At 36.9% G+C, this 18,011-nt stretch overlaps 1 protein-coding gene across 1 annotated transcript in view; it reads right to left on the bottom strand.

Annotated features, from left to right (window-relative positions):
- The window catches only part of LOC148871669 (CDPK-related kinase 1-like), a 32,092-nt gene extending 22,640 nt beyond the window's left edge, over positions 1-9,452 (bottom strand). The window contains exons 1-2 of the mRNA XM_088970536.1: positions 8,159-9,452; positions 1,058-1,188 (exon numbers count right to left, since the gene is read on the bottom strand). Coding sequence (XP_088826662.1) covers positions 1,058-1,188; positions 8,159-8,641 — 614 coding nt within the window. The 5' untranslated portion in view covers positions 8,642-9,452. The remainder of the gene's footprint in view (positions 1-1,057; positions 1,189-8,158) is intronic.
- Between the last annotated feature and the right edge of the window lie 8,559 nt (positions 9,453-18,011).

Below are 18,011 nucleotides of genomic sequence, written 5' to 3'. Positions count from 1 at the left end.
AGTATAGGAAATAACAGAGTTAAGATCTAAATGTGATTTAATTTTTCCAACTTCCTGAATACATATATGTTTGTGTGTATGTGTGTGTGAGATAAATTCAAAATCTTCAAGACTTCAAGCATTCAAATGATCCCCAATAATCCTTTGGAAGACGAGATAACGATAAGGGTGAACATCTAGGAGAATCTACAGATTATAGAATTCTGACATTAATAGATGGGCGATTCAAATTAGCCAATTTCCAACACAAGAGATTCCATGGATGGGCATTCAAATGGTATACTATATTCAAGGGTACATACTTTAACCAAGAGTCAGTTCCAAAAGTGATTTAATTCTATCACATTAAATTTCATAAAATGTTTACCATTGAACAAGTCACAAGAAACTCTGACACATGGGTGTCATATGATGTCATGAGAGGACTAGCTTAAGGACCTAAAGTCGAGACCTGTTAATTCAGGTAGAGGTATGCATGGTAAAGGCCCCACAAATCCTTCCCTCCCTCATCTCTTATCCATCAGACATTAAAACATGTAAAGCCCAGCATGCCTGAAGGCCCTGAACCTAGTACGAACCATAAATTTTGATTTCATATACTTTTCAGTCAATATACCCAGAGCTTTTGCCATTATTTTTCTTATTTTGATAATTAGCTTTTGTCATTCATCACATCAACCAGTATCAGCTCAAGTGACTGTTTTATAACAGTCATAAAGTGAAATATTTAGTGATGAAGTAAACAACCCAACATGTCATTCAGCAATTAAGGACCTCACACCCCACTTAATAGCTTATTCACCAAAAGACAAAGTGACGTGCAATTAAATTCAGCCAATTCATCGTTATCAAATAGCCTCTAAGTGTTGGCCAAGTCACAGAATGGCACTAAGTTTGTCCTTCAGAGAGAGAGAGAGTCATATGTGTGCCTCACCTAGAAATAGTCCTAGCAATTATTGACCATCATTATTGTGCAGAAGGCTAAAAACTCCTGCAGCAACAGCATCAAATGTAACACAACGAGTTCAACAAAAGAAGTGGAGAAAATTAAACTTACTCCATCACTATATACACATTATCATCATCTTCATAAGCATCATAGAACTGCACCAAGTTTTTATGTCCTGTTATAGCATGCAGTATTTTCACTTCCCTTCTTGCATCCTCAATAGCAATTGCTGTGGTCATCTGTCAAGACACCATCAATCTTATAAGAACAAAAGAGACCTGACACAAACTTTTTGCCTAAGGCAGTGTTTGGTTGCAGTGCAATTTTATTTGCACTAGTACAAATGCATGGGAGTGCGAATGTAAAAAATGAAAATTCTTGTTTAATTTTGTTTTTGGATTTTACTTTATTCTACTTCATGTCTTAATTTACTTCATTTGTACTGTAATCAAACAAAATAAGCTAAAATTTGAAACAAAAATAGGTCAGAATTTACACTCAAATCATTTGCACTGCCATGGTTTTGCATCAGTACAAATTTATTTCTATTGCAACCAAACACAGCCTAAGGCTCAGTTTGGAAGGAGTGCAAATACAAATATGTACAATGCAAATCCTTGTATTTTGTATTTCAAAATTGCACTGCACATATTTGTATTTGTACTCTTCCCAAACTGAACCTAATTAGTAATTACCAATTATGATAACATGAGTTTGGTAATTAATGTGATACTTCTACCAAGAGAAAACGGAAATATTGTGAAATCTTGTCATTTCATATGGAACTCTGATGTAGACATAGTCAAGATGGAGCAAGCTAAAAGAAACATCAGGCAATAATTAATTAAGGAACACAAATTGAGTTTTCAGCAGCAATCCTATTTTGTTGGTCATGCATTCGTTATAGCACTGGCCCAATATAATTGCGGATGAAACTAGTACCCAATAGAGTAGTCTTCATTATGATAGAAACTAGTGCCACCCACAATTTTCACTGGATGTCAAACTCATATAATAAACCTAATTATAGTATCGAAAAATTAAGTTTTTAAAGCAATAAAAAACATCACGTAGTTCAAAACTTTAACATTTTTTTAATCAGCAAATAGGATTGATTTTATTAGTGGGAGGGTAGAAATTACAACAGACAGGGTATCCATTCACCCAAAAATACAGAAAACAACAAGGTCCATATAACTAATTTACAATAGAGACCAGAATAAGCACTACCCCAGTACCTCTTTCTTAGCCAAAGTGTTGACCAGGTTGACCATCCCATTAGTCGTCCTGCATGTCCAAGTAAAGGAAGCATTCAGGTCCCCTTTCTGACTGTCTATCTCCCTTAAGGCATGTCTATAAGCCCAAGGTACATTGTAAATAAAAGTGATCCAAGAAATAACCACTTTTGAGTCTCCTTCAACTTCCAATTTTCTAAAATTGGATAGCTTAGCAAGTTTAAGCCTTGTAACAGCACCATCAGTTCAGCCTTTAATGAGTCCCCTTCTCCTATGGGTCCTGAGTACATAGCCAGCACTTTATGTAAGGAGTCTCTAAACATACCACCAATACCTACCATCCCCAGATTTCCCATTGAACTCCAATCAAAATTTCACTTTACCTTACCCCTTGCTAGTGGCTTCCATTCCATCATCTCTCTTTCCTTTTGTTTTGAAGAGTGTGCCACCTCATTCCAAGCCCTTATTATATCAGTTGTTGTAAAGCATTGGAAGATGTCAAGGGTTTTTATCTAGCCACTTTAAGGGTCCATTTGGTTCGCAGGAATAAGGGTCCGGAGTCGGAATCGGATCATTCCGATTCCAGGCGTTTCGTTGGGTGGAATCGGAATCCAATTCCCATTCTGAGCGGAATGGCAATCCCCCATCTGAGGGAATGGCCATTCCCGACCCACCCCCCAGGAATCGGAATCCCATTCCCGTTTCTTAAAATAACAAAAAGCAAAATTACATTGGAAGCCCTCAAACCCTTTTCACTACCCAGTTCCAAACCCCTCTCTCACTCATCTTTCGTCTCTCTCTCCTTGCAGCTGAAGAAGAACAGATTTGGACTGAAGCTCCAGCGACGGCAAGGTAAGTCACCGTCGATTTTGCTCTCTCTCCTCTCCTATTCTTCTTCTTCCTCTCCTCTCTCTCTCACACACTTTTTCATTCCTGTCATTACAGGTCCGGCGAGGACTACCGTGGAAAGCGAGTACTAGTTGTTGGGTGTGGCAATTCCGGCATGGAAGTCTCTCTTGATCCCTGCAACCACGAGGCCTTCCCATCCATGGTGGTTCGAAGCTCGGTGAGTAATCCATGACATATCACTCACTCACTCCCACTCGTCTTGTTCAATTCAAACACTTGTTTCTAACTGAGGATGAATTTGACTTCAATCTACAGGTTCATGTCTTGCCGAGGGAGGTTCTCGGAAAATCAACATTCGAATTGACGGTTCTGATGATGAAATGGTTGCCTCTGTGGCTGGTTGATAAGCTGTTGTTGATTCTGGCATGGTCAGTGCTTGGAAACATTGAGAAATACGGGCTGAAACGACCTTCAGTGGGTCCTTTACAGCTCAAGAACTCTGCTGGAAAGACCCCTGTTCTGGATATTGGTGCACTGTCGAAGATCAAATCCAGTGACATTAATATCATCACTGGAATCAAAAGGTTCAATCGTGATAGTGTGGAGCTTGTCGATGGAGAAAAACTTGATGTTGATTCAGTTGTTCTGGCAACTGGGTACCGCAGCAACGTCCCTTCTTGGCTTCAGGTGAGAAGATGCCCTTATTTTCTTTTCCATTTTGGATCTGTTTGACAGCTCTGGAAGTCAGATTTCTGTTACTAGATTCTTCCTAGTTTTCATTCCCATTTTGGGTTGTTTTGATGCTCAGAAAAAAGTCAAGAGTTCTTAGGCAGTTAGAAAGAATATATGTATTACTAGATTCTTTCTAGTTTTCATTCCCATTTTGGGTTGTTTTGATGCTCAGAAAAAAGTCAAGAGTTCTTAGGCAGTTAGAAAGAATATGTGTATGTATATATATATACATAAAAAGAGTTTCAGAAGTTTCTTCTGTTGATTGGGTTTTAGTTAAAATTTTTCTTTTCTAAGACAAGAAGTGAACAAGTGGACTGAAGTTAATTTCAATATTTGTGTTATGAAAGGAGAGCAAATTCTTCTCCAAGAATGGGCTTCCAAAGACTCCATTTCCAAATGGGTGGAAAGGCAAGGCGGGGCTTTCCCGGTTTGTACTCTCAAAATTTTTATTACTTATATATTAAGAAAAGCTTACATGAATTGTCTGTGTTTAGAAAATGATTATATTGGTAACAATTTACACTGAACTCTCCTTGTTCAGGTTAGCTTTGGTCAGGCTGAAGCAAAGGTGTATCAATGAATTACCTGGTCTGAAACTCCTCCAAGCCTTTCCCAATTTATACATTTCCAATTTCAAAACTAATAGGATGCACTGGTCTCAACCTTCTCATTTTCTTCCTGATCAATGCATTCCTTTTACTGATACAAAGAGATTTAGTTTCAAGTCACCTGATACATAGAAAGCAAATTCTAGTTTGAAATATACTGATCCAAAAAATAAATTTAGTTTGAGACGTTTTTCCTTTTGCCTACATTTCATTTCTTTTCTTAATAAAATCTCTTTTTCTACCACAGACTTTTGAGAAGGGTTGCCACCTTTAATTTTAAATAAAATCTCTTTCATCTTGTTACCAATAAAAAACAGAAGAAATTAATTTGTTGTTTGTTTGTATTCTATTGCTAAGACTATATGAATGATAAGAAATTGAATGTGAATTTTAGGGAATAAAACGAAGTTTCCAAGACATAATAATCATCTTGATGGAATTTATTTTGGCAATCCTTGTAGTTACTTTCCTACTGTAGCATCACTGGCTCTAATTTGGATTCTTCTGCCAGTTTGTTCTGGCAGATGGTTTGTTCTGAAAAATCCCATTGGAAATAAACCTCTTTTAGAGAACAAGGACTCTGAATGCCCTGGTTTAAAAGACATCTAATTTCTGGTTCATCCCCAGAAAGCAAATAATTATATATTTCAAGCATAGTACATTGAATTAGTTACATTTTGGGAACACTTGTTAAAGCAGTAAAAGAGTAGAACTTCAAGCACCTTATAGCACATAATAAGTGAAAATTGTGGCGTTGGTCTGAACTTTGTACATCATCTATGACTTTGCTAAGACAGTTTTCAACGATAACCACTAAAGTTTTAATCCGTGGTTTAGGAGTGGTACTTAATCTTGAAAATTAACACATATACCTTTTTTTTTGACATGTTATCTTTCTTAATCAGATAGAAGCTGTGATGAAAGACTTTATTCAGCTGAAGCCACAATCTAATGTTTATGAGGCTGAAACAATGATTGAAGGTTAGGTCTTCTTCTACCGTATTCTTTTGCTTTTTATCTTTTATTTTTTTATTTTTTTTTGGTTGCCTGGACTGGGACATATATCTTTATTGCAATGTGGTTGCAACCCCATTTAGCCAGAGCTGGAGCCTTGAAGTTGGATGGAGAATAACCTGGATTTGGGAATATGATGATCTCATGATCAAGATGATGCTGACCACCAACTATGCCACAAGATTTTTTTTTCTTTTTTTTTTGAGGTTATATCTGCAAAAGTCCAGATGAGGCACTAGAGATGGCAAAAGCTTATATCTGCAAAAGTTTCCCAACAAGCAAATGGTAAACCAGTATTACGCTTAAAGATGTACTAGTAATCTTTGAGGTTCTTTTAACAGGGGCAGCATTGGAATTTTTGGCTGATTCCGATTCCAGCTTCTAGTTGAGCCAAACAGCAGGAATCGGAATCCAATTCGATTCCTGACTGAACCAAATGGATGCCAGGAATAGGTGATTCTGATTCTGATTCCTGGGGATTCCAATTCCGGTCCTGTCCGCGAACCAAACGCACCCTACCCTAAGTTTTATTAAATCCACTAACTCCTCCTTTGACCTGAGCTTCTCTTTAAATACTCTTGCATTCCTCTCCTCCCAAATGAACCACACCACAGCAGCTCTAACTACCTTCCACACTGTTCTTCCTCTTTTTGTTAGCTATCTTAGGAAATTTGGACTGAAAAGACTCACTACATCCTGAGGAGCTATCCACTTGCAACCAAAAAGAGAACAAAAAGACTCCCAAATAAACAACAAAGGGACAAGAGATTAATAAATGGGGTAAGGATACACCATTTGCAAAACAAAGAAAGCACACGTGTGGGGAAAGACATCTATTCAGCCTCCTTTTTTGAAGCAAATCATAGGTGTTCACCTTTCCAAGAAATACCTCCCAACACAGTGCTTGAACTTTAGGTGGTATGGGCTTACTCCAAATTTCTTTCACTGGGAAATTCTCTCCCACCTCTAATGGTTGCAAAAGTGAATTGACAAATGAGGCACAAGTGAAAATACCATCGGGGGAGGTAGTCCAAGCTCTAGTGTCCTCCATGGTTTGAACCAAGAAAACAGACTGGAATTTAACCAATAACTGAATAGGGATCTCACAGTCACTATCTCTCATCCCCTTCTGAAGCCAAAATCCCAACTCACACCCAGAGAAGAGAAAGTGACAAGTCTCAAAATTGGTTGGTACTTGCAGTCAGACACTGAATAAAGGCCCAAGAAAAGGGAACTAAGAGGAGTATCAGCCAGCCAAATGTCTTCCCAAAAGAGAGACCTCGACCCACACCCCACATCATACCTGATAAAATTAATAAAGGTTGGGTATACCTTTTGAATTTGTTTCCAAGGGGAACTTGAGGTTGAAGAAATGGCCACCCTTACATCCCAACCATTGTCCATCATCTTGTGAATGCTTTCAATGACCTTGTGCCACAACCCATCTCTTTCCAATAAGAACCTCCAGATCCACGCTCCTAGAAAAGATGTATTCCTAATAATTAGGTTCCTTATACCTAGTCTTTCCTTCTCCTTTGCTTTTCTAACTTGTTCCCACTTCACTAGATGGTCCCCCTTCTCATCCCCAGACTCCCACAGAAAATCCCTCATAAGTTTTTCTAGTTGACTTGCTAACCTAGATGGAATTCTAAAGGTGGACAGGAAACAAATTGGATGATTGGCTAAAGTTGCTCTAATCAGAGTAATCCTCCCACCCATCAAAATGTAGTTCCTCTTCCAAAGGGCCAGCTTCTTAGTGAATCTCTCAACCACCAATTTCCAAAACACTTCAGATCTCAGGTTCCTCTTAGGGGTAGTCCTAGATACTCCATATGCCATTGTCTAATCGCACACCCTAATATCTCTGCCAAACTACTAACCTCTTCCTCCTCCACATTGATACCTGCTATACAACTCTTTCCCCAATTTACCTTCAATTTTGAGATGGCTTCGAAGGAGTTAATAAGCTCTTTCAAATTTTGTGAGATTTTCATAATTGCCTCCCTCACAAAAAAGAATGAAATCATCCACAAACTTCAACTTTCTCAAATGAACTTATCCAAAAAAAATGACTTAGCACAAGGACCCACCACCTTGAAACATGCTGAGAGTCTCACACATTCTCCTGTAACATACCTGGCTACACAAGGATCTTTCCCCATCTCACGGAAGGGAAATACCTCTGACAACTAGTTACAGGTTTCAGTTTTCTTCCCCATAATGCAGAGAAGGTAAAACATGGGTTTAGGTACAAGATGCCATCATTAACACCTCAAAAATTAGAGATCCAATGTGCAATCAACAACCTAATTCCAAGATTGCACTCTTTCAACAGAGCCATAACCCCCATTGCGATAATCCACATAAACACCGGATGAGGGCATTTAATGCAAAATATTTACTACAGACAGGAAAAAAAGTCCCAGATGAGATTTGCAAAAAGAGCAGTGATACCACATCAATTTGAAAATGTGCATTGCAAATTTGGCTCAGTTTAGAAGGAGTACAAATGTAAATGTGTAGAGTGCAAAACCTTATATTTGTATTATTTTGTATGTATTTACACTGTACATATTTGCATTTGTACTCTTTCCAAACTGAGCCTTTTAGAACAAAGTTTATGAAAAAAAAAATGCAGAAGAAACAGAAAACCCAAAAAATAAAACTCGCACGAAAAAGCAAAGACTGATAGTTTAAATTTGAAAGAATTTCTGAAACAACATATTAGCAGAATAGATGGAAGATCAGTATAAACAAGCAAAAAAACGAACCTTTGCTTTGGGAATAACCTTGACAGCCAATTCGTGTCCCTTCAATTCCCCTTTCTTCGCCTTTGCCAAACAGGTATATCCGAAATGCCCACGTCCCACCTCCTCACCAAGCTCAAACTTCTGGAGGAAATGCTTTGAGAATCCAAAAGACTTATCCAATCCAACTTCACATTCGCTTCCCTCAGGAATCGTGGCCTCATTTGGCTTCACGGCGCCATGCCTGCGAGCAAGCAATGCCTTGATGTGCTTTGCAGGGGAAGGTGGTGGAAATGGTCGCTTGAAGAAGCGCAGAGGGGTCGAGGTCACACTTGAATTGGCTGGCGAGTTCTTGAAACCACTCGGTAACGGACTGGGGCTGTAGAATGGAAAGTTCGAAGGTTTAGTGGCATCCGAATTCGCTGCATGTTCGCTATTGCCCGGAACCACAGAATTCTCTGCATTGCTTGAAGGGACTTCGATCGGCTTTCCATGACAGAGTCCCATGGAATCAAGAATGTAATCACAGAAGTCGCGAAAAAAAAAATACCAAAAAACTGAGAAATTTGTAAGGAGCCGAAGAAGGAAAATCGAAATGCTAGGCAAATCGAAAAACCCGAACAAGGAAAAGAACTCGAGAGTTTACTAGCCCAACGTGCTAAAACAGTCGGGAACTAAAGCAACAAGAAGGAAAAAGAGAGAGGCACATAAACTCAAAAAGGAAACAGAAAACCAAGTTAAAAACTTATATTTTAAATCAAACAAAGTAAAGAGAGCTCAAAAGCCTCAAATCAGAAGAAAGAACCAAGAAATATAAAATAGAACAGAAGAAAAGATGGCAAATTTACAAGAAAATGAAGAGAAAGAATTTGTGCTGTTCAACTGATCAAACCAAGAAACAGAAGAATACCGAATTAGGAAAATTCTCAACCAGTTCAATCTAATCGGAAAACAAAAAATAAAAAATAAAAGAAAAACAGCAAAGAAAAGTCCAACAAGAAGGGAAAGAAGGGAAGGAGGGAGAAGACCATAAACAAAAGATGCTTAGAAGGGGCTGCAAGAAAAAAAAAAAAAAAAAAAGAAAAGAAAAGAAAACCCAAACTCCCCACTCCCCCTCCCTTTTTTTTCTGCTTTTTAGCTTTTTTTCTGAAGGGGTTTTGATGGAAAATTAGCTTTATTACAGAGCCCTCTAAGGGAAGCGTGAGAGAGGAACTGTGGATTCTTTGGTTACAGGCTGTCTCTTTTGATAATTTGATCCCAGAGAAACTCCATGGAAACGCGTTTTATATGCGCACGTCAGAGGAATTGTGCTGGTCATTTTACATCTATAAATTATAATCACCTTTTAATACTTTTTATTGGATTGAAGTTTGACTTGCTTTGGGGTTTGAAAAGCTTTCTTCTCCCTTTATCGGTGCTTGAGTCTCTGTGGCTCTGTGCTGAGGTTTCAGCTAGGGGTGAGAAAAAAACCGAACCGACCGACGGTTCGGTTTCGATTTCAAGACTGAAGGTATTGGTTTGATTTTAGTTAACCAATATAAAAAATCATGGTTAATCGAATTGACCTGTATACATATATTTTTATATTATATATATATATATATATTTTATATATATTATAAATGAATAAATAGGCATTATATATATTTATAATATATTATATATATTTCGGGGTTTAACTTGGTTCAAAGGATAGAAGGGCTTTAGATCGACCCCTCTGAACCAGGTTCTAAAAGAGGAAAAAAAAAAGAAGAGAAAAGAACGAGGGTTGATACAGCCCGATACACCCCTACCGGCATATCAGCGTGTATCGATATTTTGAACCTTACCTGCTAATATAGAGTTTAGTCTAAATCCAGTATGATTCGACATTGGATGAATCAGTCCTCAACCAATTATTAATGGATTTTATAAGGAAGTATATGACAAATCTTTTCATGTGGTTTTTCAATCTTTTTAAAACTTGAAAGTCAAATGACAAAAAATTAGGAAGCTTCAAATGAAGCCTATTAGCCTAAATTTGTTCAACAGCCCAATAGAACACAATACGCTAGGATACTTCTCAAACTGTGATGTTTAAAGAGAAAACCCTAAAAATTCAGTATGTCTTTTTGAACCTATGAACCATCGGAAGATGTTCCTACAGACTTGTCAAATGGCAGCAAAATAGATCTAGAACTGTTTAAGTATTGATCAATACAATTGGGTCTGACCCTTTTAACCAAAATATTGTGTATAAAATCATCCTTTAGACAAAATATAATAAAAATGCAAGATAACAAGGAAACCTTCATATATTATTAATTATAAAATCAGCCCAGATCTTAATCAATTTTGAACAGAAACAACCGGTCTCACCCTTTCTATAGTGGATACACAAAACTCAGAACCGGAATGATATAACCGGTTCAGTCAGCTTGGTTTTATCGGATCAACCCATCCCATTTGAGTTGAGCACTGGGCCAGACCACTGACTATTTTGAACAACGAACTGTAGCCTCATATATCTAGACTTGGGTTCAAATGTTACGGAATTGGTACTTGGTAGCTTTTCAAGTGTTTTCAATAAGTTGCTACCTTGCTGGTGCATCTCATGTGAATCGCCGCCGGTTCAACCATGATGTCCCTCTCTTTGCCTCTTTAATTATGAATCCGAGTTTCTTGTGGTGGTCTCGGTCTCTCCGTGAGCCCCACCAATAAAAGAAAGGGTAAATTGATAAATTCTCCCCTAACGTGTTTAATCTTGTTGAAACTTTCCCTGGAGTTTGGTAATTGCAAATGTGTCTTCTGAATTTTTCAATATAATTGCAAGTAGACCCCTTTTATTTAAATCCTCTAACAAGAAGCACAGAAATGTCCAAAATATTCATCAATTATTATTGAGGCTGGTTTCTATTGAAAAAAGAAAAACAATATACATGTTATGAACAACAAAAAGAGAGTTTAAAAGTTACAGGCTTGCAACTTTACAGTTGAATAATTGATATGAATGACAAATTTGAAAAATAAATTAATTTTAGAAAAGTAATTGCATAGGTAGTTTGGATATTTTTGTGACTCTTGTTAGAGGATTGTAATAGAGGGGTTCTACTTGCAAGTGTTTAAAAAAAAAAATTGAAAAGAAGTAATTGCAATTATTAAACTTCAGGGGGGTTTCAGCAAGGTTAACCCATTTAATTGCAATGGTTGAATTTACTGACCATCACTCAGAAAAGAAACAATTTCATTTCTCTGTCAGTTTCTAAAACCAAGGTTCAAAGTATCGATACACCCAAGGTTCAAAATATCGATACAGGGTGATACACCAGTAGGGCATATCAGCCTGTATTGGTACTATTTTTATTTTATTTTATTTTATTTTTTAAATCTGGTTCAGAGGGGCAGGCCGGTCTACCCCCTGAATCACTCGTCGACCCAAAACATCCCTTATAGGGGCATATCGGGAAGGCCCTGATACGATACGTATCAGTTCTATCGGATGATAAGTAATGATATTTTGAACCTTTGATACAGTAGAGGTGTAGCTGTACTTTAAACTATGCACCTTTACTGTTTTTTTTTTCAAATATATATATCCGGTGATCCAACGAGTTATGACTTTATATAAAGTGACCTCTTGGGAGGGCTTTCATACAGCGGCTTCTCTCGTTACATAGCTTGTGACCTCTTGGGAGGGCTTTCATACAGCGGCTTCTCTCGTTACATAGCTTAAAAATCCAGAAAACCGTTAAACAATGTTAAAAAAACCAAAAAAAAGGTAGTGTTCTTTATTTTCCTATCTTTTCTTTCAAACCAAACACGGATATAGGGTTTTTATTTATGGGCTTAACAAAAAATTCACTAAAATTGTGACCCAATGAACTTTCGAGACCAGATCTGCTCCTCACACCTGGTGCCTCACAGGCACCTCACACGCACATCCTACCATGTATTGGGAACATCTCTCGTACTTATTAATTAGGCGCCTCACATGCACATCCTACCATGCATTAGGAACATCTCTCGTACTTATTAATTATTATTCATGGGAGATGTTACCAATGTAGAGTGGATATGCATATGAGGCACCCATTTGTGAGGAGCAGATACAGTCTCTTAACTTCCTGGCTTTACTTCTTGTCACATCTAACAACTTTTAGTTGAACAAAACTAGATCGATCTAAACCAGCAAGGCTAGAATTTGAAACAGTTTGAGATTGTAATTTCAAAAATTAATTAAAAACATACAATCATACAACACTTTGTATCAGAAGTACTGGTACAAGTGTACCCACCACCTTTTAATCTTATAATAATTATTAATATTGGGGTAAATTGTTAAAACCTTTTCTGAAGTTTTTAACCATTGTTGAAACTTTTCTTGAAGTTTGGTAATTACAATTACTTCCCCTAAACTTTTTGACAGTTGCAAGTAGACCCTATTTATTAGAATCTTCTAACAAGAGGCATAAAAATGTTCAAAATACCCATACAATTATTATTGAGGTTAGTTTATATAGAAAAAGGAAAACAAAATAACCTTTATAACAAAAAAATAGAGAATCTAAAGTTACAGCTTTCCCCTTGAGCTATTGATATGAAGGGAAATTTTGAAAAATAAATTAATTTTAGAAAAAAGATTGAAAAGGTTTAGGCTAACCAGTCATATGAGAAAAATATTGAAAAATAAACATTTTGGTAAAAACTAACTGCATGAATATTTTAGACATTTGCATACTTTTTTTAGAAGATTCTAACAAAAGGGATTTACTTGTAATTATGTTTTTAGAAAATTCTAACAGAAAAGATTTACTTATAATTATATTAAAAAGTCCAAATGAAATTATTGCAATTATTAAACTAAAGGTTTTAGCAATGTTCAAAAACTTGAGGGAGAGAAGGTTTCAACTTTCAACAATTTACCCTTAATATTTAGTAATGATCATCACCGGTATTAACAAAAAATAGCCATCATTATTCTTTAGAGACAGGGGATTTAATTTACTCTGACCTTAGTACGAAACTGATTGGAGCAAGCCACCTGGAAATGAATAGGAGGCTCAAGTAGTTCAGTAATCAACTACTTAATCAAATATTAAACCTATTTTTAGTGTAGGTCAACTCAGACCCTTGAATGAAAAAAAAAGAAGAAGAAGAAGAAGAGAGAAAAAAAAAAAAAGAGGAATTGAACATCTTGAGAGGTCAATAATTGCTGCTCCTACTGAAGAATGCCTTGGTCAACAAAAGAAAATGACCAATAATGAACCTTCTAAGCATGAAGTGGTTTATCCATCAAGATACCCTAAATAGTTTGTCACATGGTTGGAAGAGTAGGTGCAGGAAATCATGGCAAACTGGAAACATTTGGAACATTTTTTAGCTAATGATTTCTATTATAATCAGTAGAAAAAATCTGCAGTCAATTAATTAGGTTCTGACTGTGTGAGTATCCCCTTAATTCTGGGTTGTGTTTTTTTTCCTTGATTTAAATATCAAATGTTTAAAAAAAATCAATATTGGCTAGCAGTTAGAGATGATTAATGCTATTTAGGCTCTTTTTATTTGTTGTGGCAAATTATGTACTTCGTACAGTTTTGCATTTGTTTGTTTGTAAATTATAATTATATGGTTTGTACTCATATCTCATACAAAATCTTTATTTTCTTTCTCATTTGTACTCACTTGCAATGCAGATTTTGCTTCAAAAAACTGAAAAACTTCACCACCTTCCTCGGTTCCTCTTACGTCAATTCTCTCTCCTTTAAAGTGGGGACCACATTATCTTGCTTCTTATCTCACTACCAAATAAATAGGGGTGCAACTCGGGTTGGTCGGAGTTATCATTTTACTCAGTTTTGGTTTTGGGCCTTCAAACCAGGCAAGGTTCAAAATATCAATATGCCCGATACGTCGGTAGGGGCATATCGGGAGAATCAATACTGTTTTTTTACTTTTTTTTCTGAAACTGGTTTAGGGCTCCTCCACCCCCGAACCGGTCAGCTATCCCCAATACATCCACTATAAGGGCGTATCGAAAGAGTCCCGGAACGATACGTATTGGCCAATACGGACCAATATGTTGATACTTTGAACCTTGAAATCAGGCCCATTCAAATTTTGACAAACCCCAACCCATGTTGCTCAAGTTGCAGCCCTACAAACAAATAACCCTTCTCTTACTTCCGTTCTCTTTCATATGAGGTAGGAATCACATCATTTTAATTGTTTATCACAAACAAATAAGAGAAAGCCAAATCCGAAGCAAAAGTAAATCAGAATTTATGCTCAACATAATTGCACTTTCACATATCTATACCAGCGCAAATGAATTTTGTAACAAGGCTCAGTTTGGAAAGAGTATAAATACAAATATATGGTGCAAATTCATATAAAAAAATGAAAAATACAAAGTTTTGCTTTCTACATATTTGTATTTATACTTCTTCCAAACTGAGCCCAAAAAACAAAAATAGTTCAAATATTCTTGATAATCCCAACGTTATGAAAATATTTTAATTGGAGTGCAAAGAATCACAAGTGCTATTGGATGAAGTGAAGAAATGGAAAAGTTGGTATTTGGTATTTTCTGGTCTCTAAATCTCTCCCTCCGTGGCCTTTGTACCTAAAAGAGTCAATTATTTGCAGACAAACAAGGTAAATAAAAAAAAAAAAAAAAAAAGTAAAATGGAAACACTCATTGTGACCCTCTGAGTGGTGACAAATTGATGGGCAAGAGAGCTTCTAAACTCTGAACCACAAAACTGAAATAAAGATTTCAATTAGGTCTATTTGGCAGCCAAAATCAGAGGTCCCAACCTAAGAAAAGCAAAGCTAAGGCCTACCAAATGATGCCCTTTTATGAAGATAGGGCCATTGTGTGAGACAAGGGATTTCAAATTCTTTCATTCCTCTTCCCTCCACATCTTTTCCTTTCGTCCATGGAATAAAGCTAATAAACAAAAGCTAGTAGGGCATAAAGGAAGAGAATCCACTTTTTGTTATACAACTGATAGAGAATTAAAAAGAAAATTGAATGTGAACATGCAAGAACATGGTTTACAGGTGTTTCAGTGCTCCCTGAAAGGAATACTTGACTTAGCCAATCCTGTTTTGTCAAAGTTAAGTATCTCTCTCTCTCTCTCTCTCTGAACCCATTTTTCTTGATGAATTGGAAATCTTGACTGTTAATCTGATAATGACCTTGTTGGTATGTTCAAACTTCAATGCAGTCCATAACAACCCTAGGCCCTGAGGCTATGGTGTTTTAGACTCTTGCTCTAACAGTAGCAGCTTCTTAAGTTCTGAAATTTCATGGAAAAAAAAAGCTTTTAGGGTTACCAAGGGAGACTTCTTGGGCTGAGCAATGTCACTTTGAAGAAAATATTAAGTGATTAGGACATATTTCTAATCCTCCATAGGCCATGTGCTTAATGTTTTTTTTTCCTCACCAGTTGTTTTTAATAATTTCTTTACCAGCAGAAACCCGAAAACATGTATGGAAAAAATAAAAACAAAAGAAGCTAAATGTTATAATTAATTAATTTATATAAGTTAAATAACAAAGTTGGATGCATCAATATACAATTATACAACCATAATTTGATTACTTGAGAACCAAAAAAAGGGATATAAAAACACAAGTCAGAATAAATTTAAAATATATACAGTTGACTGAATATATTTCAATGCATTTTCTGATTTTTATGTAATAAATCCAAAATTCAATTTAGGGCCTATTTGGGAGGGCTGAGCTGACATTCAGCTAAGCTAGTTCAGCCACTTTGAAGACTCCAGATAAGCAATTTAAAGCTGAAGCGGACATCCCTTCAAATAAGTGATAGCTGATTTGGAGTCATCTCAAGCTTTTTTTATCAAACATAAGCTTTATCCGGAGCACTTCAAAGCAGCTTAATTAGCTTAATCTTCAGTTCAACCTTCCCAAATGGGCCCTTAGAGAGAGATATACCTTGAAAGTGATCTTTTAAGAAACAAGAGAAGGAAAATGTGACTTGGAGATAAACTAATCTCTCATGTAACTTGGTTGCCAAACTTTTTTCCACACAACTAATTAATTTGAAAAGATGAATCAAAACTAAAGAAAGAAGTGGTTTAGCTCTTTGACCACTTTTCCTAATTGTTGTCCTCTCTTACTTGGGGCAGCCCCACTTTATCCTCTCTACACTGTTAACGTTGTTTGGTGCTAACCCGCAACAGGTAAGGCTAAGGGTCAATTCTCACTTTCTAGGCCGGTTCATATCATGAGGGACCACCATCTTGGGGGTCTGATCCTTGAATCTTCCACCTTCTATGCCATTTTATACTGCACGGTGGGGCCAATTGTCGATTGCCACATAGTGAACATTCCGTTACTTGGTCCTTTCTTTGCGTATTTGCCGGAAGATTGCTTGTTGGACTTTCTAGGGATTTGAGATGCTCTTTGTATTATCCCAAAAACTTAACTTCGGGTGAGGGTGAGTGCTCATTTGTATATTTGGGGAAATGCCGGATGGAATAAACACGATTAAGGTTGGGTGAGTGCTAGGGGTGAAAAACAAAAAAAAACGGAAAAACCGATCGAAACTGAACCGGTTGGTTCGGTTTTGGTTTGATTTCAGTTAACCATTTAAAAAAATTGACTGAATCGATCGATATATACAGTAATATATATTTATATAATATTATATATATATATATATATATTTTTTTTTTTGAAAATCGAATAAACAATTTCGACAGTCTAAGAGACTTTTAAATTTTCTCTTTGAAAGTTTTAATTTGAAAATTGAAAGTTCAGCAGTCTGCCTCTGCCAGAGTGCTAGACTACTAGACTGGAGACTACCAGTCTCTTAGTAAAAATTTCAAGCCTTTCTTCTCTCGAATTAGAAACCTAAACTAAACCTTCTCTCACTCTCTCAATCTTTTCTCTTACATCCTTACTCTTCGAATCAAACTCTCAATAGTCAGTTCTCTTCTTCCCCAACGGACTAACGGCCTCCAACTGAATCACTAGCAGCCTCTGACTGTTGAGTCATCGACGTTCGACACTCCGACCAACTGTGTTTGTCTCACCTCACTCTCTATTTTGTGTTCTCCCTCTCATACTCTTCTTCTTCCCCAACGAGCCAGACCTACTGACGTGCGAGCCTCCGATCGACGTCTGGTGTCTCCTCTTAGGTTCAACCTTCACTCTCTCTCAGGCCGGCATCTGGCGCCTCTTCTCAAATCTCAATCTTTCATTTCTTAGTCTCTCTCTCTCACTCGATACTCAGGCTCACTGACACTCAATCTCTTCTCTCTCAGTCTCAATCTTTCATTTCCCCTTTTTTTAATATTGAAGGCATAAAAAAACCCAAAAAACTAAACCACAGTTAACCGACCGGTTAACTGGTTGCATCGATTCGATTTCGGTTTGGTTAAATTGAAAAACCGAATAGTTCAGTTTGATCCAAAAAATCACCCCACGTTTCGGTACCGTGAGTACCCCTAGTGAGTTCTCATTTGTATACTTGTGATGTTGGTCGAGCCGGCACGACATGGACTGAAGGTGGCCTGGACGCCATCCATGCCTTGTCGTGCTGGGCCTCGAGCCTTGGCAGGCCATGCTGGGCAACCTGGTCCCTCTAACAGGCCAGGCCTAGTACGGTCTACGACACAGTTTCCATCTAGGTCGTGTTGTGCCGCCACATGCCTAAGGAACTGAGCCATTGCGAGCTGGGCCTTTTTTTATTTTCCAATTATTCTGAACTATTAAAAATTAGAAAAAAAACTAAAAAAATCATATAATAGCAAAAGATTAACATGAATAGTAGACAATAAGTCAGGAAAATTTTATTTCATTTCAAATTTAATGTGTGCAAAAAGTTAAAAAAAATTAAAAATAATACAATGAATTTAAATT

The sequence above is a fragment of the Nelumbo lutea genome, chromosome 2 (assembly GCF_056320005.1).
Source record: "Nelumbo lutea isolate HS-2025 chromosome 2, American lotus-T2T, whole genome shotgun sequence".
Classification (NCBI taxonomy): Eukaryota; Viridiplantae; Streptophyta; class Magnoliopsida; order Proteales; family Nelumbonaceae; genus Nelumbo; species Nelumbo lutea.
This window is presented reverse-complemented; position numbering and strand designations above follow the sequence as displayed.